General features: G+C 35.2%; 2 protein-coding genes across 3 annotated transcripts; both read right to left on the bottom strand.

The window, feature by feature from the left end:
* Positions 1 to 4,953: 4,953 nt before the first annotated feature.
* LOC120210163 lies at positions 4,954 to 8,093 on the bottom strand. 2 transcript variants are annotated; one of them, XR_005524478.1, is made up of 4 exons: positions 7,388 to 8,093; positions 6,784 to 7,302; positions 5,416 to 5,463; positions 4,954 to 5,311 (listed from the first exon to the last, which is right to left on the bottom strand). XR_005524478.1 is itself a non-coding variant. In XM_039208958.1 (2 exons), exons 1-2 carry the CDS (start codon positions 8,011 to 8,013, stop codon positions 7,293 to 7,295), a joined length of 636 nt encoding a protein of 211 aa, XP_039064889.1. In that variant the 5' UTR covers positions 8,014 to 8,093; the 3' UTR covers positions 6,713 to 7,292. The 2 variants fall into 2 exon arrangements, 1 of the variants encoding a protein (XP_039064889.1); XM_039208958.1 differs by lacking the exons at positions 4,954 to 5,311; positions 5,416 to 5,463 and having other exon boundaries at positions 6,713 to 7,302.
* Positions 8,094 to 11,714: 3,621 nt separating this feature from the next.
* Positions 11,715 to 13,726, bottom strand: LOC120210153 (cyclin-dependent kinases regulatory subunit 1-like). The gene is made up of 4 exons (XM_039208949.1): positions 13,660 to 13,726; positions 13,384 to 13,448; positions 13,205 to 13,265; positions 11,715 to 11,887 (listed from the first exon to the last, which is right to left on the bottom strand). Exons 2-4 carry the CDS (start codon positions 13,434 to 13,436, stop codon positions 11,735 to 11,737), a joined length of 267 nt encoding a protein of 88 aa, XP_039064880.1. The 5' UTR covers positions 13,437 to 13,448; positions 13,660 to 13,726; the 3' UTR covers positions 11,715 to 11,734.
* Positions 13,727 to 16,591: the final 2,865 nt, after the last annotated feature.

Genomic DNA, 16,591 nt, shown 5'->3' with positions numbered 1-16,591 from the left:
TTTTCTTAATCGCGTTGCGATTCTTGGAATCGCGTTGCGATTTTTTGAATCGCATTGCGATTCTTGGAAGATCGCGTTGCGATTCTCTTAATCGCATTGCGATTCTTGGAATATCGCGTTGCGATTTTCTTTTGACCGTTGCGATTTTCTTTTCAACGTTGCGATTTTCTAAATCGCGTTGCGATTTTGATATCGCGTTGCGATTTTGTTGGTCATTTTCGCAAATCACAAAAAAGTTGATTAAAATCGTATATTATAAGTCATTTTCGGTCACTGACGCTTTTTTCTCATATAAAAAAATAACAGTGATGTTCTATATATAAAATTATACTGTAGTTGAACTATTATTATTAATATTTTGTTATTTATTATATTTGGTTTTCTTTTTACTTTTTTTTTGTTATATTATTTTCTCTTATTATATATTTTATGTTTTTTATTGTAATTTTTATCTAATAAAATAAAAATTAAACATAATATTTTATATTCAAGTAGATTAAATTGTAAGATAAATAAAAATATATTGAAATTAGATAAATAAATATACTAATAGTTAAATATTATGAATAAAGTAGAATTGATGGTAATGTAAAGATAATACTACAGATAAATTACTGCTTCACCATAAAAAAAGATAAAAATTCTTCATAGTAGAAATGAGAGGTAGAGATAGAGGCGTTTTTTCTGAAATATCACCGGTAATTGATATATTTATCGATCTAACACGGTCAGATTATATTTCCCGATCTAACACCCATAGCAGTAAAGCGCTCCCCCTGTACCGCGCTATACGCTGACTGGGTTACACGTGGCTATAGCGCGCCCCCTGCTCCGCGCTATATCTACACAATTATATTGAGCGCGGACCTTGATCCGTGCTATACCATAATTACATATACCGCGGTCCAGGTATCGCGCCTTGTATGGCTATATATACCCTCCTCCCCCGGTTATATTCCTCATATCTCTCCTCTCAACTTATAAATTAATACAATAATTCTGTCAACGACTCAATAATTTTGACAATCTTCTCATATTTAGTTTAGAAGTTCGTGCGATTTTTCGTTATAAGGTAATTTTGTTATAAATTTTTTTATTATACTTATTATTTATTATGATTATTTGAAAAAATATTATACTAATTATTTTCAATTAATTTTTATGTTTGTAAAATTGAAAAGCGAGAGTATACGTCGAAATAGTTTTACGGTGAAGGTAATAATATAAAATTATATTATTTAAATTATTTACGTTGATGTGTAAAAATTTATTGTGTTATATTTTCGTTCATATATAATTTATTTAATCAGATTTGTTTTTGTTATTTTTTTTGCAGATATAATATTGCCGCACTTTTAAACTCAAAGAATGACGCGACTTTCAGCTATTGTTTATTATGATGGTGAAATTCGAGAAGATGAAACCGGCATTGTTTTCGTATCAAATGAGCATGTTAAAATATCATTCAAGAGAAACATAACTCTTGAGGAGCTGATAACGAAGATTTCGAGGAATATTCATGTTGGAAGTAGTAGAAGAATGTCATCGATAAAGAAATGTGGATGAACGCATATAATGGTGGATATCGATATGAACACATGACGACCAACTTGGCTGAGGCAATCAATTCAACCTTAAAGGGTGCACGTCACTTACCTGTAGCGGCTTTGGTAAAAACTACATATTTTTGTTTGGGGGCGCTTTTTTGCAAAGCTCGAGGGACAAGCTCAAACCTGGATGCAAGACGGTCATGTCTATCACCCTAGATTAGTTGCAGATCTACAGAAAAAAATTGTTGCATCAAATGGAATGTCTGTAACAAGCTTCTCTAGAAGGCATGAAATGTTTCGTGTCACAGAGTTACCGCGACCTCTTCAAGGGATTCAAGCTGTGTCGTTAAGAGTAAATCTAAGGGACAGAACGTGCTACTGTGGGTTTTTCAAGCTCTGAAGTATCCATGCTCTCATGTGATAGCAACTTGCTCGCATAGACGTCAAGACTATAACCATTTTGTGGATCCCATATACCTACTATCTGAAGTTTTTAAGGTATACGAATTTGAGTTTCCACCTATAGGTAATGACAAAGACCCTGATGAGGTTCAAGATTGGCTTCCTATTGCACCAAATCCGAGTTTATTGAGGGAGTGTGGTCGTCCAAAATCCAATCGAATTCATTGCGATATGGATATTCGAGAAAGATCTAGACAAGACAGAAGATGTGGGAATTGTAAAAACCCAAGACACACTAGAAAAACATATCCACTTCTGTTGTCATTAAGTAACAATTGATGAGGAAATGATGTATTTGTTTATCAAATAATAATTCTTGTACTTTAATTTGCATTTACTTCAAGTTAATGTCATTCGATAATCGATGATGAAGATTAAAAAAATGAACACAATAATTAAATTTATTAAACTAATAACAATTTGATATTTGAATATAATTTTAAATACAACAAACTTACAATAAGTATTAAATGGTAAATGATAACCAAATTACAATAACCGATATTAAATTGTAATAAACAAAATAAACTGAAATATATTAAAAAAAGTCCAACAAATTTAACAAAATAAATTAAGTATTAAATTAAATAATAAAAAATTACAATTTAAAAAAATAAAGTAAATACAAATATAATAAAAAACAAAATCTATCGATGCCTGCGACGCGAATGTGTTCCACAAGGCAGTGACTGTCGGTCTCGAGGAGGATTTATTCGTATCACTTGTTTTGACTCCTCGCTGTCATCATCATCACCATCATCGTCGTCGTCGTCGTCCTGAGCAGGTACATTAGGTTGATGAGGAGCTGATGACGATGAAACACCTCCATAGAATAAGGACTCTGGAGGTGTATGACTGACTATCCCACCTGCCTGCGAAAACTGGGAAAACTCATAAAACCCAGACATCGCTGAGTGTGAAAACTGTACAGGAGGTGTATGTACTACGGCCATGGGTAATGAGGTTGAACCCCCCAAATCTGATCTACAAACATAGACCTATAATAGCCTCCAGGAGGGATCATCTGTGACGGTGGCGGCGACGGGGTCATAAAACCAGGTGAAGGCGGCGGCGACATCTAGTAATGGAAAGGCGATGACGTCATTATATATGGCTGCGATGGCTGCTGTGAAGGTCCTGCTGGTGTAGCTGAAGATGAACCGGAAGCACCTGCTCTCCGTCCACGAGTTAGGGGACGATGGTGCTGTGTCGGATCACGTCTCTGTCGACGTCGCGGAAAGGTCTGCCCTCGTGCATCCTCGGGAAGCAGAAACAGTTTCCCGTTACTGTTGAACCACTCGTAATAACCCTCAGCAACCATCAAGAGGTCATAAAAAATGGGCTCTCTACGGGGAAGACGCCGATGTCGATCCTCCCACAACACGACCCACGCATGATGCCTCACCAACCAATCTGTATTTGTCTTGCCGCATCTATCTGTGCTATGCAACTCGTCCATATTGCACGGTGCATCCAGAATTGGTTGAAAACAACCAAACTATCGGAGCACGCGATCAGTGGAGTGCCACTCGACGATCGCATAACAGATCAGAGGGACCGTCGCCATCCAAACATCTGATGGACCCCTCAACTCAGGTGGGATCACCGCCCTCACATCATCAGTAGAATATGTCACCCATTCAAACTAAAACAAATAATATATAATTTTTTTATCAAAATAATAATCTAATTATATAACTAAAATCTAAAATCGATTTTTAAATATTAAAATTCATACCTGTGTGCCAGCCTTCTAATCAATTAGCACCCTAATTTTTTCTAAATCATCAGGTAGCTCCTGATGATTTTTCCTATCAGTAGACCACCTATTCAAGGAAAAAAATTTATTATACGCTGTATAAAATTATTAATATACAAAATCAGTTTTATAATTACCTCAAAAGTAGTGGAAATACGAATGAGTTCTTCAGAACGGGACACAAAAAAGGCAATCGATACCATGCCCAAGACTGCAGCAGTAGGAGACATCCGCCGATAGCATTACGCCTATAGTCAATGGCTCCACACATCTCCCTGTAGCAAAGCCAAAACTGCCGAGCGAAAACTAAATGATTCGGCGAGACGAAAGTCGCTAAGATGTCGCAACCACATGCAGTGAACTAGGTTGCGCGATTTGTCCGGCATCATCAACCCTCCTATCAACTGCAATATGAATGCCCGTGCATACATCTTAACCTCATCCTCAGAGGCGTCTGAGCTCAACTCCCGAAAATTGGCATCTAACCAATTTAACGGTATCCTACCTCCGATAAAATTTTCCTGGACACGTCCTAGATATTCCTGGCACAAAGTAGTCCAAGAACCGAAAGCTATCCCTGATATCACATCTCCATCCACCGGAAGCCCCAGGTGCATAGAAACATCCTCAAGCGTGATCGTGCACTCTCCATAAGGAAGATGGAATGTGTGGGTCTCCGGCCTCCACCGATCTACTATAGCAGAAATAAGGTCTGGTTCTATCTTACAGTGACCCTGATATCTACCTATGTAACCAAATCCAGCCTCTACTAAATACGGTAAGACACGACTAAGTATCACTAACTTAAGATTACTAATAAAATGATCTAATATACGGTCATTCTCCTAAAAATAAATAATTACAAAAATTAATTCTTAATCTAATAATCATGCATTAAATAAATCAACAAATTATTACTAATAAATTAAATTAAATTAAATTAAAACGTTAAAATGTTACTGTATCAGCAAAGTGTCGAGATATATGATTTCCATCTAAGCGTAGTAGACCGCCTTCCATTATATATCTGCAAAAAAAACTTATATTAGTAAAATATTAAATAAAATAAAATACTTAAATAAATTAAATACATAATATTAAAAATATTATAAAATATACCTTAAACGAGAGAGTATTTGAGAGAATTTGGTGTGATGAAAGTGATTGAGAATGAGGTATTTATAGAGAAGTGTGAGGTGTGAACGACCGTGTAATTAAAGTTATAGCGCGACCCCTGCATCGCGCTAGACCCCATGTGTCGGATAAATATGTATAACGCGGAGCAGGGACGCACTATACTCCACGTAGTGTCAAATCAGCGTATAGCGCGAGTCAATAGACGTACTTTACTGCTACGAGTGTTAAATCGAGAAATATAATCTGATCGATGTTAGATCGATAAATATATCAATTACCGATGATTTTTAAGAAAAAACGTCATAGACTAATTGATATAAAGGAATATCAGGTACTGCATGTCAGGTGTGGCCCCGCTTTCAGTGGCAAATGAAATTAGATTAAGCCCACACTGATATGACACCTGAAGCATTAATATAAGTTGGGGAAGACAGAAAAGAAAACAAATTAGTTGAATCCAAGAGAAAGAAAAAAGAAAAACCACGAGGTGTAACGCATGAACCTTACATTGTCAGAGTCGCCATTCAAGTCCAATAACTGCGATCTGAGCCTTTCCTGTATATTGCGTTTTCCAAACTATTAACGGATAAATGCAACCAAAATTTTATGGGAGGCCAAGTCAAGAGAGTTGTATGGTTTAAAAGAAAACAAAAATAATATAATAAATATAGGAAGTGTACCACAATATTATTACATAGGATTTTGATAATATAAGGTGATTACAAAGTATTATTTATTTATAATTTTTTTAATTATTGATAATACTTAGACACTCTATAGACTCAATTATTTGAACTCAAAATCTAAAGAGGGAACACTTCCTATTAACTACCTAGGACCCTCAATAATTCAACATTGTTACATCTTGAATGATAAATCTAACTTGTATTTTAATCAAACTTATTCTTTTTGCAGAAGACCATTCTTCCGATTTAATATTGTTACGTGCGAACAGTTCAACTAAGAAGTAAGATGTATAAAATTTGGGAATTCAAAGTGATTTGACACGTTTACATGGTTTTGTCTTGAAAATGTGATAAAAAGTAATTATCCAAAAAAAAAGTGATAAAAAGTAAAAGTAAAACAATCTGTAGTGCTTTTCTAGGAGAGTGATAAGTAGATGCTAAATTTAGTATTTGTTTTTTGTTTATTTATTTATTTATTTTTATCAGTTGAGAATTTTATGTTTGTTGGAGATGATGTTAGATCATAAAATATCCGAGTACAATATACATATTGAATAGAGAACGTGATTACAAATTGAACGACGACTTTGAAATTTGACCGCAGGATGTGTTTTTGGTTGCTCCAAATATTTTGATCTTTCTCATATATTTTTAAGCTGCTAAATAAGAAACTTTTAGACGAATGAGGTGTGAATTTTAAAATTTTTTCTTACCATATAATAAATCATTTTTTTAATTTTAAGTACAAAACTAATAAAACAATAATAGTAATAAAAAACAACAATACAACATATATTTAGCCTATAAATAAATTATGGTCCCCAGCCCCACTTCTCCTATATATATATATATATATATTCTAGTTTCCCTTTGACGAAACCCGTTTTTTGATCGTATATGACTTGGTTTTTTTAGGTTATATGGAGGCGTTTGTTGGCAGTGTAGCAGCAGTAAGATGGCATTTCGGAGGTTTTATATAAGAAGTAAACATCCAGACAACCGAAATAGGAGTGCATGCAAAATTAATTCAGAAGCCGTACTTGTTTTCCAATATGAAAACGGAAGACAAGTTTAAGCCCTAGTACGCGTCAAAGAAGAACCATGCTTTCCCTCTAAAACATGTGTGGTAGAATAATGACACAGATTGAATGTGTGTGAGATGGATATATGCAAGTGAAGAGAAACATACCTGTGGACCATCAGTATATGTATGAAAGGGTTCAAGTTGGTTTTTGTTCACCATGTGCTTATGCCTTTCCAACTCTAACTCCATTTTCTTTAGCCTATTGACTCCGGCCTCAATTTCATCTATTCCGCCAAATAATGACTTTATTTGGTCGAATCTACGTAACTCCTCCTCCATTTCCTTGAATTTTTGCACTATGGATTCTGTTTCCTCAATTCCCAACTTTGATCTTATTTGATTTAGTTTATGGGACTCAGCTTCCATGCGCATGAATCTATCCAACATACACTCCATTTCATCAATTCCCCCATACTTTGACTTCATTTGCTCTAATCGATTCATCTCGGTTTCAAATAAACGCCGAGATATATCATAATCCACCTCTTTCTGTTGTATTCTACGTAACTCAGAGTTCATGTGATTAATCTGTCACTCCATTTCATCAATCCCCTCAAATCTGGAAACAACTTCCATTACTCTATCGTACTCAGGCTTCATCCTCCTAAGCTCGTTTAACTCCCTCTTCATTTGTAAATAGTAAAAGAAAACAAAAGTTTAGTACTTGTGTATGGAAATTGGAGATATTTAATAGAGAGATTTCATTTACCCTAATGTCCGCTCGATACTTCTTATCCGCATCTCTTTTTTTCTGCATTCTTTCAAGTTCTTGCTCTTTTCCGAGGATGATCCGTTGGCTAGCCTTTCGCTTCTTTCCAATGCAAGCTTGAGATGGTGTCCCTGCTTTGTCCAGATGGCTCCTACATTTTCCATTGGTGTTACCCTTGAAGCTTCTTCAGTGAGATCCTGGTCGGGTTCGAAACTCTGAGCACCATCATCAACGTCTCCTTCAGAGTTGTGATGAGAATTGAAGCGCTGTGGAAATACGTTAGCATTAGGAATACCTTCTCCATCTTCCAGCGCCGGCGTGGGTGTTGAAGATGATTCCCAATTCGGATTCATACCTCTAGTTTGCGCCATAGATCCAAATTCTAGCCGGATCAACTCGGCGTCGTCGTCGTCAAAAAGTTTGGAAAGAGTCAACTGGCGGATATAATCGGTAGACAAATTAAATCCCCAATTTTCAGTGGAACATTCCTCGGATGCCACAGAACTGGCGTCCATATTTACAACGTAAGGCGCTGGAGATTGAGAGCTCAACTGCTGATCTGCACTAGATAAGTTCAGCTGCTGTGTCAATTTGTTTAGATTTCCTTGCCCCGACTGCGTCGACATAGCTCAACGGAATCGGCGTTGGCTTGGTTTGAATTGGATTCAGATGCTAAGCAGGACCGAGAAGCGTGGGGGGGTTTATTTTAAAGGAGAGAAAAGCGACTGCCCAAAGTTGTTGCGCGGTTTTTACCCTTTAAGAGGAAAAGGAGATGAAACTCGCGCGTTAGCGTGGGCCCCGGAGACTTCGGCCTACATAATGCATTAGATAAAGAAATGAGCGATTTAATTTGATATTCCGCGAGGAAGGAAAACGAAAGTTCCGACTGTATTTTTATTTCTCTGGCGCGCGAGTTCCATTACGTGGAAAGGTGTGGGTTGACTCTTTAACCCAGTAAATTAGTCTTTGTTGTGGATATGTATCATCAATATTTCGAACAATAAACATGGCCCGATCGTATAATCAATCTAATTGATATGTTCCATTACGTTTTTTTTTGATGTATCATCAATATGCATGAATCAAATTGCATTCAAAGTTAAATAATTCTCATTGTTAAATAATATGATATATTTATTTTTTAGGAAATCAAATTGAAAATTATATTTATCTCACTGTCCCATGAAGAACAGATTTTATCTCATGAATCTCTTGTTAGAATATTTGTTCAATCAATACTATATATAACCGCTCCTAAATTTTATAATACAATATATTTAGAATAATCATGAATAAATGATATTTTTAATTATAGTGTTAAGATTTATTATTAACGTTTGTCAGAGACTAGATGAAATAAAAAAACGTAGTTGCATGTTTTGTGAAAATTTGAGCCTATAGCAAAGCTTGATTTTTTTGTCTTTGATTGTAGTGTATTTTAGTGAAAATGTTTAGAAAAGGCCTTCGCGCGATTGTTTGCGTTCATTACTGATTACTCCTAAATCCATCGGCACGGCGGCATCACACAGTAGTCGACTCAGCCCATTATTGTCTCGATTAGAGGTGGTCATAGAATAGATTAAGTTAGATCAGATTTTCAATCCATTTAATTTAATCTACGAAATGTATTATCTCCACTTAAAATTTAATTTAGATTTTCACTTGACTCTTATTATTTTTTGAAAGGTAATAGTATGATTGATATAAGAAAATCATACACAGATAAAAACATTTGTATAATCTTATTAAAAATTTTCACTAAACCTAGTAAGTAAGAGGGAAAAAATGTTCATGTCGTTATTAAATAGATAAAGATCTATTTATAAATTAATATAAAAAGTAGAGAAAATAACCTCAGTGACCGAAAATGCCTTATAATATACGATTTTAACCAATTTTTTTCGATTTGCCAAGATGACCAACAAAATCGCAACGCGAACTCTAATTTTTCAACTCAGTTTTCAAATTCGCAATGCGAATATCCAGATTCGCAACGCGATTTTGAAAAATATGTTGCGATAGTTAAAATGTGTTGCGATAGTTAAAATGTGTTGCGAGAGTTTGAAAAATGTGTTGTTACGATAGTTAAAATGTGTTGTTGCGATAGTTAAAATGTGTTGCGAGAGTTTGAAAAACGTGTTGTTGCGATAGTGAAAAAGTGTTGCGATAGTGAAAAATCCAAAATAAGTTTACATTTTAACTATTCCAAATTCACGTGGAGTTTGACAATAAAGAATGTTTGCGATAGTGTAAAAGATTCCCAAGCCATTTGTAAGATCTTAGTTTGAAACAATAAAGAATGTGTTGCGATAGTGTAAAAGATTCTCAAGTGTTTGCAATGCTCAATCCCACATAGTATTGGAAACACTATTGGGAATGGATATTTAAGGCTTGGATTTCCCACTTTCTTGTTGAGTGGAAGAGAACAAGGGGGACTCTCGCGCACCGCCGCCGCCGCCGTCCCGTCTCGGGTCGGGTCGGGTCGGGTCGGGTCGGGTCGGGTCGGGTCGGGTCGGGTCGGGTCGGGTCGGGTCGTGTCGTGTCGTGTCGTGTCGTGTCGTGTCGTGTCGTGTCGTGTCGTGTCGTGGTCGTGGTCGTGGTCGTGGTCGTGGTCGTGGTCGTGGTCGTGGTAATACGTGTCTTCGACACGTCCGCGCGGATACTATCTTTTTAGAGAAAATCCTTAATAAACAAATGCAATACCACCAGTCGTTTCGATTTGGAAAATTGCAACGCGGACTTGGACTATCGCAACGAATTTTGACTAACGTAAATTTGAAAAATTGCATTGCGATTTTGTATTTTCGCGTTGCGATAGTCAAAATCGCGTTGCGAATCTGGAAACTGATTTGCGATACTGGAGATCGTGTTGCAATTTAGAGATCGCATTGCGATTTTGTTGGTCATTTTGGCAAATCGAAAAAAAGTTGGTCAAAATTGTATATTATAAGGCATTTTCGGTCACTGAGGTTATTTTCTCTAAAAAGTAAAGTACACAAATGATCCTCGACTATAAGATGTTGCTTTGTTGAGTCATCTCACTATTAAAATGTATAAAATAATTCCCCGATTGTAGGAAGTTGCTTTATTGAGTAATTCTTAAAAGTTATAAAATGGTTACCCGACTATTCCTATGTTCTAAACTCGTCTTTTTCTTTTAAAAAATTGGCGGTTATTTGAGATGAACGTTAATCTGTTAACCAGTTTATTATAAAATATGTTCTTAGAATCGTTTTAGTTGTATTTTGTGGATCGAATCTCCATTTACATTACGTCGTCAAGCCAGTGCTTGAAAACAACGACGATGCCAGTAGACATCATTAAAATATAATATTGTAACTTTTGTAACTTTTAAACAGTCGAGTGAACATTTTGTAACTTTTAATTGTCATTTGACTAAAAAAAACATTCTTATAATCAATAGATCATTTTGTAAATTTTAATAGTCAATGGACTCAATAAAATAATAACCAATTATCGGAGACCATTTATGTACTTTACCCGAATATAAAATACTTTCAACATTTATTATTTTATTATTTATTTCTTTTTTTATGTGTTTTTTAAAAAAATTATGTTTAACAGATTATAATTCTATTAGATATTTACATTTTTATCAAATATCAAATAAATGTATAGTTTAAATTCAACACTTGATTTTTTTAATACTTAATTTTTCATTTTATCAAATAATATCTAAACTTGTTATTATGATTAAATAAAACCAGCTTATTTGGAGAATGAATAGGAAAATATAAAATATATAAATAAAAGTTAATAAAGTGTACTAGTCATAAAAATTAAATATTTATATAAAACTTATTGGAAGAATTTAATTATGTTGAACCAAGCAAAACTTATAAGCCTCATCCAACCAACTAACCAGACAATGTAAGCCCAAGAGCAAGAAACATGGACAGATGGGATCATGGGACATCAGAACCGACTCAGCTGTAGCTTTCAAGCTTCACCACAAGGTTGATGAATCATAGATAAAAACTGGGGTTCTTCATTCTGCTGTAAAACAAAATCATTTGGAAGAGCAACTACCAACTTCAAATATGAAATGTAAAACAATTATAAAATATATTTTAAGAAAGTATTCCTTATTCAAGGAAAATAAAACTCATCCGTGCCAAGAAAGTAAGAAGCAGAGTACCAATGACATTAGGAGGTCGATAAAGAAAGCAAGACCCAAGCCTGACCTGGAATTCTCCAAAGTAGAATACAAAACAATCCAGTGATTCCACAACACTTCACTGTTCAAACTGTTTAGGAAGGGAATAAACACACTGACAAAGTACTTTTGGTTTTCACCCATTTTTTGAATACTAAATGCTTATATAATTACTTAGCAAGAATGCTCTGCTGGGACTGATTCTCCTGTTGCTGCTGATAATTGAGAGGCCTCCTGAAGAGCATGATGTGTGGTTCAGGGCGATGAATTGCATAATGGACCCAACCTCGACTCTGCTGTACACCAATAGCTCGCCATTCGTTCTACAAAATGAAAATGGCAGAGCAAAATGAACCAAAATCAGAATTAATGCAAACCTAGAAAAACCAAAACAACTATAACAGATGACAAAACAGCATCAATACTTTTAGACCCAAAACAAAGGAAATATGGACCCATGTGAACAAGATACATATATATAATGTCTTGAAAATCTTAGTTTATTCATTGAATCATACTTCAAAACTAAGGCAATTGATACAAACCTATCTGGTCCTATAAGACAAGATTCATATATTCAAGAAATATAAAGTCATGCCAATGGACAGGACAAGTCAACTACTCATGCTCCAGTACAACACAAATTTGTGTGCCTTTGTAGTTCAAGCATCCAATTCATACTTCAAAAACCTAGTGGCAGAAGTATACTATATCCAATAGAACAAGAATTGGAAAGACGAGAACTCTGAAGTTATGCATTTCAACAAGTATGGTCACAAACAAGTTAAGATTTACTGGCTTTGCCCCAGAAAATTTACAATTCAATATCGATCCCTAGTAAAATGTTTTCTGGCTTTGCCCCTGCCTTCAGGGCAACAGTTTACGTTCATGAAACAAGTACTTAGATAAGATGGAAAATAGGTACAAAAAACTTAGTGAATGCGATGAGTTGCTCCATTGCGAGGCAGTTATTCACATTGGCATAAATCATGCACATACAAACTCAAAACTAGGGGTGTAAACGAGCCGAGTCGAGCTCTACTCGACTCGAAAACTCGCGAGCTTAAAATTTTTAAGCTCGACTCGAACTCGAAATCCTGAACTGAAACTCGTAAGCAGCTCGAAAAAGCTCGAAATAAAAAAAAATTCTTAAACTTAACAGGATTGAATCCTCAAACTCAAACTCGAACCTGAACCTTAAATACATGAAAGTCTTATTGTATTTTTAAAAACGAATCAACACATAAATGTTAATATTATTTCGAGCTGCTCACGATCTTTTCGAGTCGAGTATCAAGTAGCTCATTTCAGCTCGTTAAGAATTCGAGTCGAGCTCGAGTTCAAGTCGAGTCCATTCGATCCGAGTATTTACCGAGCCTTGACCGAGTCAATCTCGAGTAGCTCGCGATCTGTCTCGTCTCATTTACCGCCCTAGCGATCTGTCTGGTCTCATTTACAGCACTACTCAAAACTCATAAATTATCGTTATTAATAATCTATTTCATAAATGAACGACGAACTAAGCAAACTATTTCTGACAAGAAATTAATTCTTAAATTAAGAAGCCATTAAAACCAATTTAATAAGATAAACAAGAATGCTTTAAAAAGACGCGCAAAGAACTAACAAAACAAACATACTTCAGAGAGGAGGCGATTCTTGGGAAGAAGTTTGGCCACTTCAGGAGGAAGAACGACATGCCTGTACAGAAACCACCACAAAAGGGGAAAAAACAAAACAAAACTCAACATTCAGGAACTTCAAACAGAATGAAGGAAAGATTAAACATAGCAAAAATCAAGATGAAATTAAGTTCGACCTGTACTCATAAGTATCATCGAAGTACTTCTCTGAGTATTGAATCTGCCCCATTTTTCGGTTTCGCTGCAAAGAAACAATAAAATAAATCACTTTATCAATTGATTTTTATAATCTAGTGTCCAGTTCCGATTGCTAGTTTGGATCTGGAAAAATTAAACAACGAAAGCAAATAAATAAACCACGCAACGAGGATCATACGTTCTTTCATGAAACTTTAAAAAATGAAATTATTTACAGAGAAAAAAGAAGGGGGGCAGTGTAGACTGTAGCGTACCTTGGAAGGACAGTGAAAGGAAGATCAAAGGTAGAGAACTAAGTGGGATTATTATATTAATATAAAAGAGTGTGACAAACTGACAAAGGAGCAATATATTTAGCAAGGGAAGGGCAAAGGGTATTACTGAAATTTATTATATATGATTGCTTTTTGAAATACAAAATAATTTAAAACATCAAATTTTAGATTTCTCCGGTAATTAGTTCAGCAATCTTTTGGGATAATTAATTATTCAAAAAGGTCAAATAATCAAATTTATTTCCCTCTTTTATAGTTTTTTTTTACAAAAATAAAAACAGTTAATATTATATAATGAGTATACACGAATCAAGTTAATCTAGTAGTAAAGAATTTATTATTTCTTATGATCGAGAATTCAAATATTATAAATATTAGTGATGTGAACATTTAATAATTGAATTTATAATTTATAAATAAACAACACACAAATGAGTCATAAATAATTAATCTAAATTTTAATATACAACTTTATTGTTATGAGCATGTCATTCTTGTTGAAAATTGAGGCACGTGCACAGATAGTGCATGAGAAAACAAAATAAGGAAATGAATTAAAAAAAGAGGGCGGTGTAGATTTTGTTGAAAAAAATGGTAAAATCTTAAATTTTAGTCATTGTAATTTAAGGTATTTACAAATTAGTCCTTAAGCTTCAACTATAAATACTCTAGTTCATTTAGCTTCAAAACCATCCCAAATCATTCTAGCTTTCTCCCACTACTAGAGAACTTAGAGAGTTTCTTGAGAGTTGTTTTCTCCTTTTTATCAAGAGAGAATTATCATTGTTTTCTCCTTGGTAGATCGAGAGAAGTTGTAATTCCTATTTTCTCATAGTGAAATTTTTCTACCGTTGCCCGTGGTTTTTACCCTATATTATTTAGGGATTTTCCATGTAAATTTTGTGTCTCTTTTATCTTCATTTTTATTTTCTCAAATTATCAGTTACAATTTTGCTATATCTGATAGCCGTCTTCCGCAACAATTGGTATCCGAGCCAGATTTGAGTGTGTAATATCTGCTTATTGTCTTTGTGGTTGCCACCAAAAGGTGGATCCTCCAATATAAGAAAGTAAAAAGGTATTACCCATTCTTTGAAGGTTCCAGAGAACTATTCACGATACTGAAATAGTGAGAGCTATCCGTAATAGAAGCTATGGCAACGAAATTTGATATTGAAAAATTCAATGGGAGAAATTTCTCATTGTGGAAATTGAAGATGAAGGTTATCCTGAGGAAAGACGGTTGTCTAGCAGCTATTAGTGAAAGGCCGGTAGATTTCACAGATTACAACAAATGGATCGAGATGGACGGGAATGTTATGGCAAACTTTCATCTAGCATTAGCAGATGAAGTATTGTCAACCATCGAGGAGAAGAAAACAGCTAAGGAGATATGGGATCATCTCACCAAATTGTACGAGGCCACATCATTGCACAATAAAATTTTATTTAAGAGGAAATTGTACACTCTCTGTATGCCAGAATCTACTTAAGTGACAGAGCACTTAAACACACTGAACACTTTATTTTCTCAGCTTACATCCTTAAGATGTACAATAGGAGAACAAGAACGTGCTGAACTTCTACTTCAAAGTCTACCTGATTCGTATGATCAGCTCATCATCAACTTGACAAACAGTAATGTAACCAGTCTAGTCTTCGATGACGTTGCAACAGCTGTTCTACAAGAAGAAAATCGATGCAAGAATAAGGAAGACATACAAGTAAATCTGCAACAAGCAGAAACGTTGACAACGATGAGAGGAAAATCAACAGAACGTGGCCAAAGCAGCAGTCACAAACATTGTAGATAAAAGTCGAGAAGCAAGAAGAATTTAAAGTGCTATAACTATGGAAAGAAGGGTCACTTGAAGAAGGATTGTTGGAGTCTAAATAAAATATCCAATCCATAAGGTAATACCGCAAACACTTCAGATGATGGAGATGCTCTATGTTGTGAAGCATCAACCACCATGGAAGGTAGAAAGAGATATGCAGATATATGACTCATTGATTTGGGAGCAACATATCACATGACCTCTAGAAGAGAATGGTTCCATCATTATGAATCTATCTCATGAGGATCTGTGTATAGTTACAATGATCATGCCTTAGAGATCGTTGGCGTGAGAACCATCAAATTGAAGATGTATGATGGAACAATTAAAATTGTTCGAGATGTGCGGCACGTTAAAGGTCTGAAGAAAAATTTATTATCCTACGGATTGTTGGATAATAATGCAAACAAGATTGAAACATGGAAATGAATCATGAAGGTGTTCCATGAAGTGCTTGTGGTGCTGAAAAGCGAAAAGATAGCAGCAAACTTGTACATGCTAAAGGGAGAGACTTTGCTAGAAGCTGAAGCCTCTGTTGCCTCATGTAGTTCAGATTCTGCAATGTTATGGCATCAGAAACTTGGACACATGTCAGAACAAGGAATGAAAGTCCTTGTAGAGAAAAAGATACTTCAAGGCTTAACAAATATATCACTTCTTTTGTGTGAACATTGCATAACAAGTAAGCAGCACCGGTTGAAATTCAATACGTCAAATTCTAGAGGCAAACGTGTTTTAGAATTGGTTCACTTTGACGTATGGCAAGCACCAGTTACATCCCTAGGCGGAGAAAAATACTTTGTCTCATTTATTGATGACTACTCTAGGAGATGTTGGGTGTACCCTATTAAGAAGAAGTCAGACGTGTTTTCAACTTTCAAAAACTTCAAAGCGCGGGTGGAACTTGATTCTGGAAATAAGATCAAGTGTTTCAGAATAGATAATGGAGGAGAATACACAAGCGAAGAATTTGATGACTTTTGCAGGAAAGAATGCATCAAAAGACAGTTCACAGTGGCGAACACTCATCAACAAAATGGAGTGGCAGAGCGGATGAACATAACCTTGTTAGA

Source organism: Hibiscus syriacus, unplaced genomic scaffold (assembly GCF_006381635.1).
Source record: "Hibiscus syriacus cultivar Baekdansim isolate YM2019G1 unplaced genomic scaffold, ASM638163v2 tig00000715_pilon, whole genome shotgun sequence".
NCBI lineage: Eukaryota > Viridiplantae > Streptophyta > Magnoliopsida > Malvales > Malvaceae > Hibiscus > Hibiscus syriacus.
This window is presented reverse-complemented; position numbering and strand designations above follow the sequence as displayed.